Below are 22,640 nucleotides of genomic sequence, written 5' to 3'. Positions count from 1 at the left end.
GGAGAGTTGTATGGCATTGAAGCTTGCCTGGAGGGTTGTTAACACAGTGTCCAAAGAAGGGCCAGAAGTATACAGAATGGTGTCGTCTGCGTAGAGGTGGATCAGAGACTCACCAGCAGCAAGAGCGACCTCATTGATGTATACAGAGAAGAGAGTCGGTCCAAGAATTGAACCCTGTGGCACCCCCATAGAGACTGCCAGAGGTCCGGACAGCAGACCCTCCGATTTGACACACTGAACTCTATCAGAGAAGTAGTTGGTGAACCAGGCGAGGCAATCATTTGAGAAACCAAGGCTGTCGAGACTGCCGATGAGGATGTGGTGATTGACAGAGTCGAAAGCCTTGGCCAGATCAATGAATACGGCTGCACAGTAATGTTTCTTATCGATGGCGGTTAAGATATCGTTTAGGACCTTGAGCGTGGCTGAGGTGCACCCATGACCAGCTCTGAAACCAGATTGCATAGCAGAGCAGGTATGGTGAGATTCGAAATGGTCGGTAATCTGTTTGTTGACTTGGCTTTCGAAGACCTTAGAAAGGCATGGTAGGATAGATATAGGTCTGTAGCAGTTTGGGTCAAGAGTGTGTCCCCCTTTGAAGAGGGGGATGACCGCAGCTGCTTTCCAATCTTTGGGAATCTCAGATGACACGAAAGAGAGGTTGAACAGGCTAGTAATAGGGGTGGCAACAATTTCGGCAGATCATTTTAGAAAGAAAGGGTCCAGATTGTCTAGCCTGTCTGATTTATAGGGGTCCAGATTTTGCAGCTCTTTCAGAACATCAGCTGAACGGATTTGGGAGAAGGAGAAATGGGGAAGGCTTGGGCGAGTTGCTGTTGGGGGTGCAGTGCTGTTGACCGGGGTAGGAGTAGCCAGGTGGAAAGCATGGCCAGCCGTAGAAAAATGCTTATTGAAATTCTCAATTATGGTGGATTTATCAGTGGTGACAGTGTTTCCTATCTTCAGTGCAGTGGGCAGCTGGGAGGAGGTGTTCTTATTCTCCATGGACTTTACAGTGTCCCAGAACTTTTTTAAGTTAGTGTTGCAGGAAGCAAATTTCTGCTTGAAAAAGCTAGCCTTGGCTTTTCTAACTGCCTGTGTATAACGGTTTCTAGCTTCCCTGAACAGCTGCATATCACGGGGGCTGTTCGATGCTAATGCAGAACGCCATAGGATGTTTTTGTGTTGGTTAAGGGCAGTCAGGTCTGGGGAGAACCAATCTGTTCCTGGTTCTAAATTTATTGAATGGGGCATGTTTATTTAAGATGGTTAGGAAGGCATTTTAAAAAAATATCCAGGCATCGGGATGAGATCAATATCCTTCCAGGATACCCCGGCCAGGTCGATTAGAAAGGCCTGCTCGCTGAAGTGTTTCAGGGAGCGTTTTACAGTGATGAGTGGAGGTCGTTTGACCGCTGACCCATTACGGATGCAGGCAATAAAGATGTTCATATCACCCTGTATTAATTAAAGATGTTCATGTCACCCTGTATTAATTAAAGATGTTCATGTCAACCTGTATGAATGAAATATGTTCATTTCACCCTGTATGAATGCAATATGTTCATATCACCCTGTATGAATGAAATATGTTCATTTCACCCTGTATGAATGCAATATGTTCATATCACCCTGTATTAATTAAAGATGTTCATATCACCCTGTATGAATTAAATATGTTCATTTCACCCGGTATGAATTAAATATGTTCATTTATGTTCAGTATGTTTTTTTGTACGATAAGCTAAATTCTGACAAAGAGATGGAACAACAGAGATGGGATTTGAAGGGATTTGAGAATAAAAGTCAGTACTTCAAATTAAAAGTCCCCTTTATTTACCCAGAACAGAGATGACGATACCCAGTGTCACCAGGGACTTGTTGATGTTGGATCCCTCAGTGAGTCTGTCTCTGCAGTAGTGGGGGTCTGCTCTCTCACTTTCAGAGCAGTAAAACACAACACACACTGGAGATTACATTGTCTAAAGAGAAACGCAACACTGGAAATCAGTGGAGGCTGCAAAGGGGAGGACGGCTCATAATATGGCTGGAATGGAGCAAATGGAATCGCATCAAACACAAGGAAACCATGGAAACCATGAGTAGGATGTTGATACTGTTCCACTAATTCCACTCCACTCATTACCACAAGCCCGTCCTCCCCAATTAAGGTGCCACCAACCTCCTGTGATGGAAATGGTATCTACTGAAAAGCTGTGTTGTGATAAAATGAAAGTGCCGGCTCAGTGAACACACAGTCGTGGCAGAAGAGATCCACTAGGGGGCAGCTTGGTCATGCATACAAAGACCTTCTGGAATGACAAGGCTGATATCCGTCTCTAAATGTTGTCTATCACTAGCAGCACCAAATCACCAAGTAATATTCTGAGTACGTACTTGGTGAATAAAGATGATTCTGATTCTGAATAAGCATGGCGACCTCTTTAACAAACTCACCTGCCAGCCAGGTCTACCAGGTTGATCTTGCTTACAATCTCTGAGGGAAAGTTGTCCTCCATAATAGACTGTATGGGACAAAAAAACATACTTTTTCAATGCTTTAATTGCAGTAAGAACTACTGTGATTGGTGAATTAACAGGGTCGTGACCTGGGTGAGTGAATCTAAGTGCTGGGACTGAATTGACACCGGGTTGTGACCTCACCTGGGTGTACTGGATGGTGAAGATGGCATGGGATCTGCTGCTAGCGTCGTGGATGTGTGTTGCCGCGGTGATGCGGTTGGCAATGCCCTCCTCCAATAGGTCCACCGCCTGCTTGTAGTCAGACACCACATGCTGGGACAGGTCTGAGGAGAGGACAGACCGACAAATCTTTAATTAAACAACCCTGGTTGAGATGGCAGTGGTGTGGGATTAGGAAGTGATGAGCAACTAAGTTCTGTTGCCTCAGGATTCCGGTTTGTCAGTAGAAAAAACTCCCAGCACAGAGCTGCATATGTTTTGTGTCACAGCAACCCTCAACTTCTAATTTCCAAATTATGACATCATTCTTTTTCTGCAGTAAATTTAGAAGTCAGTGATGATGAAAATGTTTTAGAATGCTTCTTAGACCAAGAGACTTAACGGTGGTTAGGGTTTTGGAACGAGAGAGAGAGACAAAGGGACTCTGGAGAACCAAACATTACAATGTGTTCAGTGTGTAGAGTAGAGCAATGTGCTCCTTAATGCCACCAGGAAGTGACATCAATTCCTGTGATACTCTGGGATATCTCCTGACACGGACAATGAGTGGATGTTGGGCTTGAAGGTATAGAGGGGAAGAGAGAGAGAGATGAGGGCGAGAGAGAGAGAGAGAAGTCATGTAGAATAACAACTTTCTGGTTGTTAAGAGTGAGAGTAACACGATTAAATTAGCAAGAAATGTATAGGTAATCAAATTGTACAAATGAAGACAAACACAGAGTTCAAATCTGTCAGCTGTCAGCTAGCAAGTGCAGTACACACTTGTTAGTAGACACTTGTTCTGTACTTCACCTTGTACATAGGGTCCTTTCTCAGGATGCTCCCTAACCCGTAGGGAGGGTTTCTTCTGCTGCTCTCTGCCTCGCAGCAGGTCACGAACACGCTCATTGTAGATCTCCAGGAAACTGTGGGTGATGAATAGTAAATAATACACTCACTGATAGTCGGAGTCAGTTCAATGTTCCTCTTACCTCAAACACAATGTTCCTCTTACCTCAAACACAATGTTCCTCTTACCTCAAACACAATGTTCCCCCTTACCTCAAACACAATGTTCCTCTTACCTCAAACACAATGTTCCTCTTACCTCAAACACAATGTTCCTCTTACCTCAAACACAATGTTCCCCCTTACCTCAAACACAATGTTCCTCTTACCTCAAACACAATGTTCCTCTTACCTCAAACACAATGTTCCTCTTACCTCAAACACAATGTTCCCCCTTACCTCAAACACAATGTCCCCCCTTACCTCAAACACAATGTTCCTCTTACCTCAAACACAATGTTCCTCTTACCTCAAACACAATGTTCCTCTTACCTCAAACACAATGTTCCCTCTTACCTCAAACACAATGTTCCCTCTTACCTCAAACACAATGTGCCTCTTACCTCAAACACAATGTTCCTCTTACCTCAAACACAATGTGCCTCTTACCTCAAACACAATGTTCCCTCTTACCTCAAACACAATGTTCCCCCTTACCTCAAACACAATGTTCCTCTTACCTCAAACACAATGTTCCCTCTTACCTCAAACACAATGTTCCTCTTACCTCAAACACAATGTTCCCCCTTACCTCAAACACAATGTTCCTCTTACCTCAAACACAATGTTCCTCTTACCTCAAACACAATGTTCCTCTTACCTCAAACACAATGTTCCTCTTACCTCAAACACAATGTTCCCCCTTACCTCAAACACAATGTTCCCCCTTACCTCAAACACAATGTTCCTCTTACCTCAAACACAATGTTCCTCTTACCTCAAACACAATGTTCCCTCTTACCTCAGACCCCTCTTACCTGATCTCAACCCTGCTTGAGTTGTGTCCTTCGGGGAATGTGTCATCAGATTTGAACAGGCCCTGTAGAGACCAGACAGGTAGAACTGGTCATTACCAGAACACTACCTCACCAGGACCCTGTAGAATGAATTATAGGACCACTTCCTTACCTGACAAATCCTGGGGGTCAGGCCCATGGAGTCCTGAGAGGAGGAGGAGGAAGTGAGGTAGAGAGGGAAAGAGAAGAGTCATTAACTCCATTGACACTGTGTCTTCTTTCAACACATATAGCAGAGCGGAGAATGCCAACAGCCATGTTCCAGATGATATGATAGGTAACACTTTCCTTACAACACATTATAACTGCATCATAATGCATTATGCCTGCATTAAGTCAAGTGTTACCATATGATGGTTATAATCCCCTCCTCACCAGTGTGCCCATCATGGTGTAGGTCTTGCCAGTGCCAGTCTGCCCGTAGGCAAACAGACAGACGTTGTAGCCCTCTGACGCCCCAGCCAGCACCATCACTCCCAGGTCCTGGAACACCTACAGGAGAGCACACAAACCCAACTACTATATAGTAAAGATGGGAAAGTGTTGGGTCACAACAACACAACGACAGGCAGTGTTTATTAAGTTCAACGTTTAAGGGCTACAGTCAGAAGAAGGGGGCATGGGCGAGAGTGGCAGGACGGGAGGCCGGGTGGCAGGACGGGAGGCCGGGTGGCAGGACGGGAGGCCGGGTGGCAGGATGGGAGGCCAGGTGACAGGACGGGAGGCCGGGTGGCAGGACGGGAGGCTGGGTGGCAGGACGGGAGGCCGGGTGGCAGGACGGGAGGCCGGGTGGCAGGATGGGAGGCCAGGTGACAGGACGGGAGGCCGGGTGGCAGGACGGGAGGCTGGGTGGCAGGACGGGAGGCCGGGTGGCAGGACGGGAGGCCGGGTGGCAGGATGGGAGGCCAGGTGACAGGACGGGAGGCCGGGTGGCAGGACGGGAGGCTGGGTGGCAGGACGGGAGGCCGGGTGGCAGGGCCGCAACGGTGGGGGATTTGAAAGCTAGTTGTTGGGCAGAAAAATAAACCTCCCTGAGGAGAAGGATCGGATTGTGCAGAGATCCGGAGAAAGTCCCATACACATAGACACATAGTCAGTCTGGGCGCATTATTTTCCTTCCTCCCCTCGGCTAGGGCGAGATCAGGGGGTTGGAGGAGTACCTGCCTCTCAGGCCCCAGGCCTACGGATATGCATGGCACCCAGCAGCCCAGGAGGTCCCGGGCTAGGCCCAGGTAAACACACCACCAGCAGCAGGAACCTGATCCAGAGCCAGTATCACACAGGATCAAACATTGTTCCTCAGTTTTGCTTCCGTCCCTCTCTTCGCCCCTACCTGGGCTCAAACCAGGGAGCCTCTGCACACATCAACAACTGCCTCCCACGAAGCATCGTTACTCATCGCTCCACAAAAACGACTTCAAGGTCTCAGAGCAAGTGATGTCATCGATTGAAACGCTATTAGCGCACACCCCGCTAACTAGCTAGCCATTTCACACCGGTTACATTTACACCAATCCAGGGAAGGAGTTATGGTTGGATATAGCCATCAAATATTTTATTACAGTCCATGTACAGCCACTTCAATAAGCTTCACATGATAACCAAAAGGTAAGGAGGTCAGTTTCAATGACAATGAGGCCCCTTTGTGTGAACTGTGTGAATAATCAAGGTAAGGTAAAAGGTCAAATGAACAACATCAAAGTTTCTCCTGCCAGCTAAGAGGGTCAATATTGACCAGAGATGTGTAGCCAGTCAGTCAGTCAGACGGTCAGTCAGACGGTCAGTCAGTCAGTCAGACAGTCAGTCAGTCAGACGGTCAGTCAGTCAGTCAGTCAGTCAGTCAGACGGTCAGCCAGTCAGTCAGTCAGTCAGACGGTCAGTCAGTCAGTCAGACGGTCAGTCAGTCAGTCAGACGGTCAGTCAGTCAGACGGTCAGTCAGTCAGTCAGACGGTCAGCCAGTCAGACGGTCAGCCAGTCAGACGGTCAGTCAGTCAGTCAGACGGTCAGTCAGTCAGTCAGACGGTCAGTCAGCCAGTCAGCCAGTCAGTCAGACGGCTAGTCAGTCAGTCAGTGACCATGGAGACCAACTTGGCTAGTAGCAGTAGTCTCATGTCTTATCTAACTGCCATTGACCACATGCCATAACAGAAACAACCATAACACACAGAATCTCAGCTAAGACATGTCCACATGTTAACAGGCAAAACCTAATGTCAGTAACAGTCCACATGTCAGTCAAGGTCACTGAAATACATGATATTACACTACACACACAATAAACTATTTACATTGAAATCACAAGTACAATTCATGACAATATGTACATTTGGGAGACTCAAAGAGTTTTGTTGATTAGTTAGGTAGGATACGGGTCATCTCTCAGTCCTGGCCTGTGGCATAGAGAGAAGGTGGGCACTGCGGGTGGATCTGCCTGACATCTGTCCTTGACAGGCAGGTAACCAGTCCCTGAAGGGAGACTTGAATAGGGAGACAGCCAATGGTTCCCGAGTTGAGCAGCGGCCTAAAGCACTGCATCTCAGTGGTAGAGGTGTCACTACCGACCCTGGTTAGATCCTGGGCTGAATCACAACCGCCCGTGATTGGGAGACCCATAGGGTGGCTGGCGCACAATTGGCCCAGCGTCGTCCGGGTTAGGGTTTGGCTGGGGTAGGCTGTCATTGTAAAATAAGAATTTGTTCTTAACTGACTTGCCTGGTTAAAAAAATAAAACATCCAGGCACAGTTTCTCTCATGAAGTGGGGGTAGTGGTAATGAAGTGGAGGTAGTGGTCATGAAGTGGGGGTAGTGGTAATGAAGTGGGGGGAGTGGTCATGAAGTGGGGGGAGTGGTCATGAAGTGGGGGTAGTGGTCATGAAGTGGGGGTAGTGGTCAAAAGTGGGGGTAGTGGTAATGAAGTGGAGGTACTGGTCATGAAGTGGGGGTAGTGGTAATGAAGTGGGGGTAGTGGTAATGAAGTGGGGGTAGTGGTCATGAAGTGGGGGTAGTGGTAATGAAGTGGGGGTAGTGGTAATGAAGTGGGGTAGTGGTCATGAAGTGGGGGTAGTGGTAATGAAGTGGGGGGGTAGCGGTAATGAAGGGGGGGGTATTGGTAATGAAGTGGGGGTAGTGGTCATGAAGTGGGGGTAGTGGTCATGAAGTGGGGGTAGTGGTCATGAAGTGGGGGGGGTAGTGGTCATGAAGTGGGGGTAGTGGTCATGAAGTGGGGGTAGTGGTAATGAAGTGGGGGTAGTGGTAATGAAAGTGGGGGTAGTGGTCATGAAGTGGGGTAGTGGTCATGAAGTGGGGGTAGTGGTAATGAAGTGGGGGGGGTAGTGGTAATGAAGTGGGGGTAGTGGTAATGAAGTGTAGGGTAATGAAGTGGGGGGGGTGAAGTGGGGTAGTCATGAAGTGGGGTAGTGGTAATGAAGTGGGGGGTGCTAATGGGGGTAGTGGTCATGAAGTGGTCATGAAGTGGGGTAGTGGTAATGAAGTGGGGGTAGTGGTCATGAAGTGGGGGTAGTGGTAATGAAGTGGGGGTAGTGGTAATGAAGTGGGGGTAGTGGTCATGAAGTGGGGGTAGTGGTCATGAATGAAGTGGGGTAGTGGTCATGAAGTGGGGGTAGTGGTCATGAAGTGGGGGTAGTGGTAATGAAGTGGGGGTAGTGGTAATGAAGTGGGGGTAGTGGTAATGAAGTGGGGGTAGTGGTCATGAAGTGGGGGGGTAGTGGTCATGAAAGTAATTGGGGTAGTGGTAATGAAGTTGGGGGTAGTGGTAATGAAGTGGGGGTAGTGGTCATGAAGTGGGGGTAGTGGTAATGAAGTTGGGGGTAGTGGTCATGAAGTGGGGGTAGTGGTAATGAAGTGGTCATGAAGGGGTAGTGGTAATGAAGTAGTGGGGTAGTGGTCATGAAGTGAAGTGGGGGTAGTGGTAATGAAGTGGGGGTAGTGGTCATGAAGTGGGGGTAGTGGTAATGAAGTTGGGGGTAGTGGTAATGAAGTGGGGGTAGTGGTCATGAAGTGGGGGTAGTGGTAATGAAAGTTGGGGGTAGTGGTCATGAAGTTGGGGTAGTGGTAATGAAGTGGGGGTAGTGGTAATGAAGTTGGGGGTAGTGGTAATGAAGTTGGGGGTAGTGGTAATGAAGTTGGGGGTAGTGGTAATGAAGTGGAACGCTTCAACACCTTATAGAGTCCATGCCCTGACAAATTTAGGTTGTTTTGAGGGCAATAGGGGCAGGGGGTGCAACTCAATATTAAGAAGGTGCTCCTAATGTTTGGGTTACTCAGTGTATATGATGGTGTGTAGAGGGAGAGACACTGAGAGCTACACAGATACACAGGCTTCTGAACATTATTCATGCTTTACTCATGCCTGCCTACACATGGGAGGGAGAGACAGAATTTAAAAACCTTGAAAAAAATATATACAAAATCAAGGTAATCTTTGACTATGTACAGACTCAGTAAGCATTACATTTACATTTACATTTAAGTCATTTAGCAGACGCTCTTATCCAGAGCGACTTACAAATTGGTGCATTCACCTTATGACATCCAGTGGAACAGCCACTTTACAATAGTGCATCTAAATCTTTTAAGGGGAGGGGGGGTGAGAAGGATTACTTATCCTATCCTAGGTATTCCTTAAAGAGGTGGGGTTTCAGGTGTCTCCGGAAGGTGGTGATTGACTCCGCTGTCTTGGCGTCGTGAGGGAGTGTGTTCCACCATTTGGGAGCCAGAGCAGCGAACAGTTTTGACTGGGCTGAGCGGGAACTGTACTTCCTCAGTGGTAGGGAGGCGAGCAGGCCAGAGGTGGATGAACGCAGTGCCCTTGTTTGGGTGTAGGGCCTGATCAGAGCCTGGAGGTACTGAGGTGCCGTTCCCCTCACAGCTCCGTAGGCAAGCACCATGGTCTTGTAGCGGATGCGAGCTTCAACTGGAAGCCAGTGGAGAGAGCGGAGGAGCGGGGTGACGTGAGAGAACTTGGGAAGGTTGAACACCAGACGGGCTGCGGCGTTCTGGATGAGTTGTAGGGGTTTAATGGCACAGGCAGGGAGCCCAGCCAACAGCGAGTTGCAGTAATCCAGACGGGAGATGACAAGTGCCTGGATTAGGACCTGCGCCGCTTCCTGTGTGAGGCAGGGTCGTACTCTGCGGATGTTGTAGAGCATGAACCTACAGGAACGGGCCACCGCCTTGATGTTAGTTGTCCAGGATCACGCCAAGGTTCTTAGCGCTCTGGGAGGAGGACACAATGGAGTTGTCAACCGTGATGGCGAGATCATGGAACGGGCAGTCCTTCCCCGGGAGGAAGAGCAGCTCCGTCTTGCCGAGGTTCAGCTTGAGGTGGTGATCCGTCATCCACACTGATATGTCTGCCAGACATGCAGAGATGGTCGCCACCTGGTCATCAGAAGGGGGAAAGGAGAAGATTAATTGTGTGTCGTCTGCATAGCAATGATAGGAGAGACCATGTGGGGTTATGACAGAGCCAAGTGACTTGGTGTATAGCGAGAATAGGAGAGGGCCTAGAACAGAGCCCTGGGGGACACCAGTGGTGAGAGCGCGTGGTGAGGAGACAGATTCTCGCCACGCCACCTGGTAGGAGCGACCTGTCAGGTAGGGACGCAATCCAAGCGTGGGCCGCGCCGGAGATGCCCAACTCGGAGAGGGTGGAGAGGAGGATCTGATGGTTCACAGTATCGAAGGCAGCCGATAGGTCTAGAAGGATGAGAGCAGAGGAGAGAGCGTTAGCTTTAGCAGTGCGGAGCGCCTCCGTGATACAGAGAAGAGCAATCTCAGTTGAATGACTAGTCTTGAAACCTGACTGATTTGGATCAAGAAGGTCATTCTGAGAGAGATAGCGGGAGAGCTGGCCAAGGACGGCACGTTCAAGAGTTTTGGAGAGAAAAGAAAGAAGGGATACTGGTCTGTAGTTGTTGACATCGGAGGGATCGAGTGTAGGTTTTTTCAGAAGGGGTGCAACTCTCGCTCTCTTGAAGACGGACGGGACGTAGCCAGCGGTCAGGGATGAGTTGATGAGCGAGGTGAGGTAAGGGAGAAGGTCTCCGGAAATTGTCTGGAGAAGAGAGGAGGGGATAGGGTCAAGCGGGCAGGTTGTTGGGCGGCCGGCCGTCACAAGACGCAAGATTTCATCTGGAGAGAGAGGGGAGAAAGAGGTCAGAGCACAGGGTAGGGCAGTGTGAGCAGAACCAGCGATGTCGTTTGACTTAACAAACGAGGATCGGATGTCGTCGACCTTCTTTTCAAAATGGTTGACGAAGTCATCTGCAGAGAGGGAGGAGCATAACCTTGCCATTGAGAAATGTCACAGTAGGCAGACCTGGCTCTCAAGAGAAGACAGGCTATGTGCTCACACAAAATGAGGTGGAAACTGCGCTGCACTTCCTAACCTCCTGCCAAATGTATGACCTTATTAGAGAAACATATTTCCCTCAGATTATACAGATCCACAAAGAATTCGAAAACAAATCCAATTTTGATAAACTCCCATATCTATTGGGTGAAATACCAGTGTGCCATCACAGCAGCAAGATATGTGACCTGTTGCCACATAAAAAGGGCAATCAGTGAAGAACAAACACCATTTTGTACTATTTGCACATAATATGACATTATATGTCATATGTCTTGATTCTTTTGGAACTTCTGTGAGTGTAATGTTTACTGTTCATTTGTATAGTTTATTACACTTTTGTTTATTATCTACTTCACTTGCTTTAGCAATGTTAACATATGTTTCCCATGCCAATAAAGCCTTTCGAGAGAGAGAGAGAGAGAGAGAGAGAGAGAGAGAGAGAGAGAGAGCTGATGATCTGGTACTTCTGTCACCAACCAAGGAGGGCCTACAGCAGCACCTAGATCTTATGCACAGATTCTGTCAGACCTGGGCCCTGACAGTAAATCTCAGTAAGACCAAAATAATGGTGTTCCAAAAAACATGGGACAAACACCAAATTGAGACTCTGCACGCAGAATTCTGCAAAAATATCCTCTGTGTACAACGTAGAACACCAAATAATGCATGCAGAGCAGAATTAGGCCGATACCCACTAATTATCAAAATCCAGAAAAGAGCTATTAAATTCTATAACCACCTAAAAGGAAGCGATTCCCAAACCTTCCACAACAAAGCCATCACCTACAGAGAGATGAACCTGGAGAAGAGTCCCCTAAGCAAGCTGGTCCTGGGGCTCTGTTCACAAACACACCCTACAGAGTCCCAGGACAGCAGCACAATTAGACCCAACCAAATCATGAGAAAACAAAAAGATAATTACTTGACACATTGGAAAGAATTAACAAAAAACAGAGCAAACTAGAATGCTATTTGGCCCTACACAGAGAGTACACAGCGGCAGAATACCTGACCACTGTGACTGACCCAAAATTAAGGAAATCTTTGACTATGTACAGACTCAGCGAGCATAGCCTTGCTATTGAGAAAGGCCGCCGTAGGCAGACATGGCTCTCAAGAGAAGACAGGCTATGTGCTCACTGCCCACAAAATGAGGTGGAAACTGGTGGAAACTGAGCTGCACTTCCTAACCTCCTGCCCAATGTATGACCATATTAGAGAGACATATTTCCCTCAGATTACACAGATCCACAAAGAATTCGAAAAAAACAAATCCAATTTTGAAAAACTCCCATATCTACTGGGTGAAATTCCACAGTGTGCCATCAAAGCAGCAAGATTTGTGACCTGTTGCCACGAGAAAAGGGCAACCAGTGAAGAACACACACCATTGTAAATACAACCCATATCTATGCTTATTTATTTTATCTTGTGTCCTTTACCATTTGTACATTGTTAAAACACTGTATATATATATATAATATGACATTTGTAATGTCTTTATTGTTTTGAAACTTCTGTATGTGTGATGTCTACTGTTAATTTGTATTGGTTTATTTCACTTTATATATTATCTACCTCACTTGCTTTGGCAATGTTAACACATGTTTCCCATGCCAATAAAGCCCTTGAATTGAATTGAATTGAGAGAGAGAGAGAGAGAGAGAGAGAGAGAGAGAGAGAGAGAGAGAGAGAGAGAGAGAGAGAGACAAACAGTGCATTTCAGAGGTGGAGGAGGGGAATGGGCAGGGGTTTGACAGAACCTCTGCAGCCCCCCATCTAGTCGTCTGCCAATCTCACAGCCGCTCCAATAAGTCATTTTTCACAGTTAGATTTGTGTCAAAAGACTGAATCTGAAGCACAATGCTGGGTTTTGTTACAGAATGACGTCAGCCTGGAGCTTAGCATAGGGTGTTCTGTCTGTCTGTCTGTCTGTCTGTCTGTCTGTCTGTCTGTCTGTCTGTCTCTCTCTCTCTCTCTCTCTCTCTCTCTCTCTCTCTCTCTCTCTCTCTCTCTCTCTCTCTCTCTCTCTCTCTCTCTCTCTCTCTCTCTCTCTCTCTCTCTCTCTCTCTCTCTCTCTCTCTCTCTCTCTCTCTCTCTCTCTCTCTCTCTCTCTCTCTCTCTCTCTCTCTCTCTCTCTCTCTCTCTCTCTCTCTCTCTCTCTCTCTCTCTCTCTCATGGGTCTCAGATTGACTCAGTCCCACAGGACTCCACAGGAAGTGAAGCCAGGATACCCTGGATACACAAAACTACACTACAGCACAAAACTACACTACAGCACACTGACATAGTGCCTGAGAAAAACACTACACTTAAAACCCAACATGTATCTAAAATAGTGACACTTTTTTAATGCAATTAACGACTGTAGAAATGATGAGAAGGTCTATTACATGAAAGGTACTGATAAAGAAAGAAAACAAAACTATTATTTTTCAATAATTACGTCTGCGTGTGAAAGTCTGGGGAAAGTATAAACTTTTAAGGCAATAAAGGTGAATGTGCACAAACAACACAGGCTATCTGTTATCTGGCCTCTAGACCATTCCATAGTGTTAGGCTTAAGTCACATAACACAAGCAGTTTACTTGTCAACATACAGCAATGTAAATAAATTATACATTCTTCGGGACAGACGCTAGAGAGAAGGGTAGACCTAGCAACTATTTGTGACGTGTGACTGATAAATGTCGGCTCTGGTGCCACTGACTGTGTCAGGGTTTGTGTGGAACAGTCACACACTCACAGGCCTCAGAGGTCAGCCTGTGATCCAGTGACCGTGCTCCACAGAATTAAATAGAAAACCCATGCCCAAGTTTGCCCTCCTCCTCGCCCACCACGAGTCACCAGAGGAATGTAGTGGTGGAGCCACCCCGACAACTCAGATGGAGAGAATGGGTCGATAGAGAAAAGAGAGGAAAGAGAGTGACAGTGAGAGCGATAGAGAGTGATAGGGAATTTAAATTTAATTTAATAGAGAGACAGAGAGAGAGAGACAAAGAGAGAGAGCGAGAGAAAGTGAGACAGACAGAGAGACAGACAGAGAGACAGACAGAGAGAGAGAGAGCGAGAGAGTGAGACAGACAGAGAGACAGACAGAGAGAGAGAGAGAGAGAGAGAGAGAGAGTGAGACAGACAGACAGACAGAGAGAGAGAGCGAGAGAGAGAGAGTGAGACAGACAGAGAGACAGAGAGAGAAAGAGTGGGGAGACACAGATCCACAAAGAATTAGAAAACAAACCCAATGTTGATAAACTCCCATATCTACTGGGTGAAATACCATTGTGTGCATCACAGCAGTAGATTCGTGACCTGTTGCCACGAGAAAAGGGCAACCAGTGAAGAACAAACACCATTGTAAATACAACCCATATTTATGTTTATTTATTTTCCCTTTTGGACTTTGAAATGTCTTTATTCTTTTGGAACTTCTGTGAGTGTAATGTTATTTTGATTATTTATTTCACTTTAGTTTATTATCTACTTCACTTGCTTTGTCAATGTTGTCATATGTTTCCCATGACAATAAAGCCCTTCAATTGAATTGAGAAGCAGAAAGTCTTCACAGTCTCCACTGACAGAGACCAGAACAACACTGTGGGACATCTAGACCAGGTTGGGGTGGTGAAGGCTTTTCCCCATGTTGGTACACTGCTTGCATAGCTTGTCCTTGATGAAATGTTGGTTTGTAAATAAATCAGCAGGGAATCAGAGCTGCAAGACAATGCAGCATTCATCAAGTTTGAGTTCTATAAATGGAACCCTAACTAACATGACACAATGTTGTAGTACATTTTCCTGCCGTGGCGCGATAAGAGAAACGATGTCCACTAGTCTGTGTTCCGAGGGGGTGGGTCTTATTCTGGCTCCTCCTCCGCTCAGTACCAGGAAAAAGGTAGCACCCACCAATCAGAGAAACACAAACAGATCTAATCAGCCAATCACAGAGACATAAAAGGAAATGTGATGCTCAACAGAACTCTGGAGAACAGATGGAGCTGATATCCTATCCCTATAGTGGGGGGCAGTGTTAATTCCCCTGGGATCTTCCTTCAGACGAGCGTCATGTTCATTAGGCACCAAAGGGAAAAAAACAGGGAGTGACTACCTGGATTTGTACAAATAGAAACCCTAATTTTAGTTTTTGTTTGCATGCCCTATTGAACACGGCCCAGTGGTTGTGATTGCACACCCTACCCAACGTCCCCAGGCTGCCTGACACGCACATGACTGGGGCTGCCTTCACCCAGAAGGCACAAAACATGACACAAAAACACCGTAACTAAACAATTGTAGCCGATGTGGAATCTCTAGCGGTGCGGGAGTTTGAAGAGTTGGTGTACAGAAGGGCCCAGGTTTGGCAGGACCTGGAACTACAGTCGAGGAACTAGTCGAAGTTCAGGTCTCAGGACTCGTTACCTCTTCCTGTGAGGCGTAGTGTGGTTCCTCTGGGGCAACAGACCAGTAGCAGTAGTCAAAACCAAACTCCAGCACCTTCTCCCTGGATTCCCCAGGGCCGTCGTGACGTCCATCCAGCTGTGGAGAGAAAGACAGGGAGAGGAGAGATGGACGGACAGTTAGACAAGGGCACAGACAGACAGACAGACATACAGACAGGGACTTGAGAGTTTAAAACTACAAACATTATACTTTGTCCATTACCATAGGTTTCTACTAGAGACAAGTACAGACAGTGTGTTACAATAGGTTTCTACTAGAGACAAGTACAGACAGTGTGTTACAATAGGTTTCTACTAGAGACAAGTACAGACAGTGTGTTACAATAGGTTTCTACTAGAGACAAGTACAGACAGTGTGTTACAATAGGTTTCTACTAGAGACAAGTACAGACAGTGTGTTACAATAGGTTTCTACTAGAGACAAATACAGACAGTGTGTTACAATAGGTTTCTACTAGAGACAAATACAGACAGTGTGTTACAATAGGTTTCTAATAGAGACAGGTACAGACAGTGTGTTACAATAGGTTTCTACTAGAGACAAGTACAGACAGTGTGTTACAATAGGTTTCTACTAGAGACAAGTACAGACAGTGTGTTACAATAGGTTTCTACTAGAGACAAATACAGACAGTGTGTTACAATAGGTTTCTACTAGAGACAAGTACAGACAGTGTGTTACAATAGGTTTCTACTAGAGACAAATACAGACAGTGTGTTACAATAGGTTTCTACTAGAGACAAATACAGACAGTGTGTTACAATAGGTTTCTACTAGAGACAAATACAGACAGTGTGTTACAATAGGTTTCTACTAGAGACAAATACAGACAGTGTGTTACAATAGGTTTCTACTAGAGACAAATACAGACAGTGTGTTACAATAGGTTTCTACTAGAGACAAGTACAGACAGTGTGTTACAATAGGTTTCTACTAGAGACAAGTACAGACAGTGTGTTACAATAGGTTTCTACTAGAGACAAGTACAGATAGTGTGTTACAATAAGTTACTACTAGAGACAAATACAGACAGTGTGTTACAATAGGTTTCTACTAGAGACAAATACAGACAGTGTGTTACAATAGGTTTCTACTAGAGACAAATACAGACAGTGTGTTACAATAGGTTTCTACTAGAGACAAATACAGACAGTGTGTTACAATAGGTTTCTACTAGAGACAAGTACAGACAGTGTGTTACAATAGGTTTCTACTAGAGACAAGTACAGACAGTGTGTTACAATAGGTTTCTACTAGAGACAAATACAGACAGTGTGTTACAATAGGTTTCTACTAGAGACAAATACAGACAGTGTGTTACAATAGGTTTCTACTAGAGACAAATACAGACAGTGTGTTACAATAGGTTTCTACTAGAGACAAATACAGACAGTGTGTTACAATAGGTTTCTACTAGAGACAAATACAGACAGTGTGTTACAATAGGTTTCTACTAGAGACAAATACAGACAGTGTGTTACAATAGGTTTCTACTAGAGACAAATACAGACAGTGTGTTACAATAGGTTTCTACTAGAGACAAGTACAGACAGTGTGTTACAATAGGTTTCTACTAGAGACAAATACAGACAGTGTGTTACAATAGGTTTCTACTAGAGACAAATACAGACAGTGTGTTACAATAGGTTACTACTAGAGACAAGTACAGACAGTGTGTTACAATAGGTTACTACTAGAGACAAATACAGACAGTGTGTTACAATAGGTTTCTACTAGAGACAAATACAGACAGTGTGTTACAATAAGTTTACTACTAGAGACAAGTACAGACAGTGTGTTACAATAGGTTTCTAATAGAGACAGGTACAGACAGTGTGTTACAATAGGTTTCTAATAGAGACAGGTACAGACAGTGTGTTACAATAGGTTTCTAATAGAGACAGGTACAGACAGTGTGTTACAATAGGTTTCTACTAGAGACAAATACAGACAGTGTGTTACAATAGGTTTCTACTAGAGACAAGTACAGACAGTGTGTTACAATAGGTTTCTACTAGAGACAAGTACAGACAGTGTGTTACAATAGGTTTCTACTAGAGACAAGTACAGACAGTGTGTTACAATAGGTTTCTACTAGAGACAAATACAGACAGTGTGTTACAATAAGTTTACTACTAGAGACAAATACAGACAGTGTGTTACAATAGGTTTCTACTAGAGACAAGTACAGACAGTGTGTTACAATAGGTTACTACTAGAGACAAATACAGACAGTGTGTTACAATAAGTTTACTACTAGAGACAAATACAGACAGTGTGTTACAATAGGTTTCTACTAGAGACAAGTACAGACAGTGTGTTACAATAGGTTACTACTAGAGACAAATACAGACAGTGTGTTACAATAAGTTACTACTATAGACAAGTACAGACAGTGTGTTACAATAAGTTACTACTAGAGACAAATACAGACAGTGTGTTACAATAGGTTTCTACTAGAGACAAATACAGACAGTGTGTTACAATAGGTTTCTACTAGAGACAAGTACAGACAGTGTGTTACAATAGGTTTCTACTAGAGACAAGTACAGACAGTGTGTTACAATAGGTTTCTACTAGAGACAAGTACAGACAGTGTGTTACAATAGGTTTCTACTAGAGACAAGTACAGACAGTGTGTTACAATAGGTTTCTACTAGAGACAAATACAGACAGTGTGTTACAATAGGTTTCTACTAGAGACAAGTACAGACAGTGTGTTACAATAGGTTACTACTAGAGACAAATACAGACAGTGTGTTACAATAGGTTTCTACTAGAGACAAATACAGACAGTGTGTTACAATAGGTTTCTACTAGAGACAAATACAGACAGTGTGTTACAATAGGTTTCTACTAGAGACAAGTACAGACAGTGTGTTACAATAGGTTTCTACTAGAGACAAATACAGACAGTGTGTTACAATAGGTTTCTACTAGAGACAAGTACAGACAGTGTGTTACAATAGGTTTCTACTAGAGACAAGTACAGACAGTGTGTTACAATAGGTTACTACTAGAGACAAATACAGACAGTGTGTTACAATAAGTTACTACTAGAGACAAGTACAGACAGTGTGTTACAATAAGTTACTACTAGAGACAAATACAGACAGTGTGTTACAATAGGTTTCTACTAGAGACAAATACAGACAGTGTGTTACAATAAGTTACTACTAGAGACAAGTACAGACAGTGTGTTACAATAGGTTTCTACTAGAGACAAATACAGACAGTGTGTTACAATAGGTTTCTACTAGAGACAAGTACAGACAGTGTGTTACAATAGGTTTCTAATAGAGACAGGTACAGACAGTGTGTTACAATAGGTTTCTAATAGAGACAGGTACAGACAGTGTGTTACAATAGGTTTCTAATAGAGACAAGTACAGACAGTGTGTTACAATAGGTTTCTAATAGAGACAGGTACAGACAGTGTGTTACAATAGGTTTCTACTAGAGACAAGTACAGACAGTGTGTTACAATAGGTTTCTACTAGAGACAAATACAGACAGTGTGTTACAATAGGTTTCTACTAGAGACAAGTACAGACAGTGTGTTACAATAGGTTTCTAATAGAGACAGGTACAGACAGTGTGTTACAATAGGTTTCTAATAGAGACAGGTACAGACAGTGTGTTACAATAGGTTTCTAATAGAGACAGGTACAGACAGTGTGTTACAATAGGTTTCTACTAGAGACAAATACAGACAGTGTGTTACAATAGGTTTCTACTAGAGACAAGTACAGACAGTGTGTTACAATAGATGGACTGCTAAGTCACTGAGAGAAAAATAATAAAATGGGTTCCTGTTTATTACTGCAGTGTATTGTGGGCCGGTGTGTCTGTGGTTAAGTCAACGCCGAGCTGTCTTGTCACACACTCTTAGAAAAAAAGTGCTATGTAGAACCATACAGGAACCATTTGAAGAACCATTTTTGGTTGCAGGTAGAACTCTTTTGATTCCAGGTAGAACAATTTTGAGTTCAATGTAGAACCTGGAACTCAAAATTGTTTTACCTGGAACCAAAAAGTGTTCTTCAAATGGTTCCTGTATGGTTTGTGTAAATGTGTGTTGTTGTAATGTGTGTGTGTTGTTGGAATGTGTGTGTACTGTTGGAGTGTGTGTGTGTGTTGGTGGAATGTGTGTGTGTGTTGTTGGAATGTGTGTGTGTTGTAGGAATGTATGTGTGTTGTTGGAATGTGTGTGTGTGTTGTTGGAATGTGTGTGTGTGTTGTTGGAACGGGTGTGTGTGTTGTTGGAATGTATGTGTGTTGTTGGAATGTGTGTGTGTGTTGTTGGAATGTGTGTGTGTGTTGTTGGAATGTGTGTGTGTTGTTGGAGTGTGTGTGTTGTTGGAACGTGTGTGTGTTGTTGGATTGTGTGTGTGTTGTTGGAATGTGTGTGTGTTGTAGGAATCTGTGTGTGTGTGTTGTTGGAATGTGGGTGTGTTGTTGGAATGTGTGTGTGTTGTTAGAGCGTGTGTGTGTTGTTAGAATGTGTGTGTGTTGTTGGAATGTGTGTGTGATGTTGGAACGTGTGTGTGTGTTGTTGGAGTGTGTTGTTGGAACGTGTGTGTGTTGTTGGATTGTGTGTGTGTTGTTGGAATGTGTGTGTGTTGTTGGATTGTGTGTGTGTGTTGTTGGAATGTGTGTGTGTTGTTGGATTGTGTGTGTGTTGTTGGAATGGGTGTGTGTTGTTAGAACGTGTGTGTGTTGCTAGAATATGAGTGTGTTGTTAGAACGTGAGTGTGTTGTTAGAACGTGTGTGTGTCAGGAACGTCCCTCCCTCTAAACAGTGTCTCAGAGTTTGTGTGAGGCTCTGCACACTCATAATAAACAACAGAGGAATCAGACAGGAAGTGGCCAGTCCTAACTGTAAACATCCTGTGTGACAGAGATACAGTAAAAGACACCCTCTAGACGCCCCCTTCTACTCCCTCCTCACAGAGACCTGCTGCCCCCCACCTGCCCTTAACATGTATAACACACATAACACCTGATGAGGTGATGACAATAGCATCTGTACAGTTAAACATTTATCTGTGTAATAATACACTCACCTTGGTATTCTTTATCCTCACCAACTTGTCCTCTACCTGGACAGCTAGCCTCCCTCCAGCCACGCTTTCCCTGTGAAAGAGGGGAGACATCGTTATACTTTAGTTGAACACAAAAACGCTCATTTTGTCCCATGTGGCTCAGTTGGTAGAGCATGGCCGCTGTTACAGAGAGTTATCATTATTAGATTAACGACTGTTACAGAGACCTATCATTATTAGATTCATGACTGTTACAGAGATCTATCATTATTAGATTCATGACTGTTACAGAGAGTTATCATTATTAGATTCATGGCTGTTACAGAGACCTATCATTATTAGATTCTCATTATTATATTCATGGCTGTTACAGAGACCTATCATTACTAGATTAATGGCTGTTACAGAGACCTATCATTACTAGATTAATGGCTGTTACAGAGACCTATCATTACTAGATTAATGGCTGTTACAGAGACCTATCATTATTATATTCATGGCTGTTACAGAGATCTATCATTATTATATTCATGACTGTTACAGAGACCTATCATTACTAGATTATCATTATTATATTCATGGCTGTTACAGAGACCTATCATTATTAGATTATCATTATTATATTCATGGCTGTTACAGAGATCTATCATTATTATATTCATGGCTGTTACAGAGACCTATCATTACTAGATTATCATTATTATATTCATGGCTGTTACAGAGACCTATCATTATTAGATTATCATTATTATATTCATGGCTGTTACAGAGACCTATCATTACTAGATTATCATTATTATATTCATGGCTGTTACAGAGACCTATCATTATTATATTCATGGCTGTTACAGAGACCTATCATTATTAGATTAATGGCTGTTACAGAGACCTATCATTACTAGATTATCATTATTATATTCATGGCTGTTACAGAGACCTATCATTATTATATTCATGGCTGTTACAGATACCTATCATTATTAGATTATCATTATTAGATTAATGACTGTTACAGAGACCTATCATTACTAGATTATCATTATTATATTCATGGCTGTTACAGAGACCTATCATTACTAGATTATCATTATTAGATGAATGACTGTTACAGAGATATATCATTATTAGATTAATGGCTGTTACAGAGACTTATCATTATTATATTCATGGCTGTTACAGAGACCTATCATTACTAGATTATCATTATTAGATGAATGACTGTTACAGAGATATATCATTATTATATTAATGGCTGTTACAGAGACTTATCATTATTATATTCATGGCTGTTACAGAGATCTATCATTATTATATTATCATTATTAGATTCATGACTGTTAGAGACCTAGATCTATCATTACTAGATTATCATTATTATATTCATGGCTGTTACAGAGACTTATCATTATTAGATTCATGACTGTTAGAGACCTATCATTACTAGATTATCATTATTAGATTCATGACTGTTACAGAGATCTATCATTACTAGATTATCATTATTAGATTCATGACTGTTACAGAGACCTATCATTACTAGATTATCATTATTATATTCATGACTGTTACAGAGACCTATCATTACTAGATTATCATTATTATATTCATGACTGTTACAGAGATCTATCATTACTAGATTATCATTATTATATTCATGACTGTTACAGAGATCTATCATTACTAGATTATCATTATTATATTCATGGCTGTTACAGAGACCTATCATTATTAGATTAATGACTGTTACAGAGACCTATCATTATTAGATTAATGACTGTTACAGAGATCCTAGATTATCATTATTAGATTCATGACTGTTACAGAGACCTATCATTATTAGATTCATGACTGTTACAGAGATCTATCATTACTAGATTATCATTATTATATTCATGACTGTTACAGAGAACTATCATTACTAGATTATCATTATTATATTCATGGCTGTTACAGAGACCTATCATTACTAGATTATCATTATTATATTCATGGCTGTTACAGAGACCTATCATTACTAGATTATCATTATTATATTCATGGCTGTTACAGAGACCTATCATTATTAGATTAATGACTGTTACAGAGATCTATCATTATTATATTCATGACTGTTACAGAGACCTATCATTATTAGATTAATGACTGTTACAGAGATCTATCATTATTATATTCATGGCTGTTACAGAGATCTATCATTACTAGATTATCAT

The 22,640-nt window shown here is 43.5% G+C and overlaps 1 protein-coding gene across 1 annotated transcript in view; it reads right to left on the bottom strand.

The window, feature by feature from the left end:
• Window positions 1–1,831: 1,831 nt before the first annotated feature.
• The window catches only part of LOC118369047 (stAR-related lipid transfer protein 9-like), a 30,017-nt gene continuing 9,208 nt past the window's right edge, over window positions 1,832–22,640 (bottom strand). Inside the window, exons 2-9 of the mRNA XM_052496623.1 lie at window positions 20,452–20,521; window positions 15,344–15,460; window positions 4,923–5,039; window positions 4,660–4,692; window positions 4,509–4,570; window positions 3,496–3,608; window positions 2,665–2,807; window positions 1,832–2,525 (exon numbers count right to left, since the gene is read on the bottom strand). Coding sequence (XP_052352583.1) covers window positions 2,454–2,525; window positions 2,665–2,807; window positions 3,496–3,608; window positions 4,509–4,570; window positions 4,660–4,692; window positions 4,923–5,039; window positions 15,344–15,460; window positions 20,452–20,521 — 727 coding nt within the window. The 3' untranslated portion in view covers window positions 1,832–2,453. The remainder of the gene's footprint in view (window positions 2,526–2,664; window positions 2,808–3,495; window positions 3,609–4,508; window positions 4,571–4,659; window positions 4,693–4,922; window positions 5,040–15,343; window positions 15,461–20,451; window positions 20,522–22,640) is intronic.

This window comes from Oncorhynchus keta, chromosome 35 (genome assembly GCF_023373465.1).
Source record: "Oncorhynchus keta strain PuntledgeMale-10-30-2019 chromosome 35, Oket_V2, whole genome shotgun sequence".
Classification (NCBI taxonomy): Eukaryota; Metazoa; Chordata; class Actinopteri; order Salmoniformes; family Salmonidae; genus Oncorhynchus; species Oncorhynchus keta.
The sequence above is the reverse complement of the archived record's forward strand: the minus strand, read 5'-3'. Positions and strand labels throughout refer to the sequence as shown.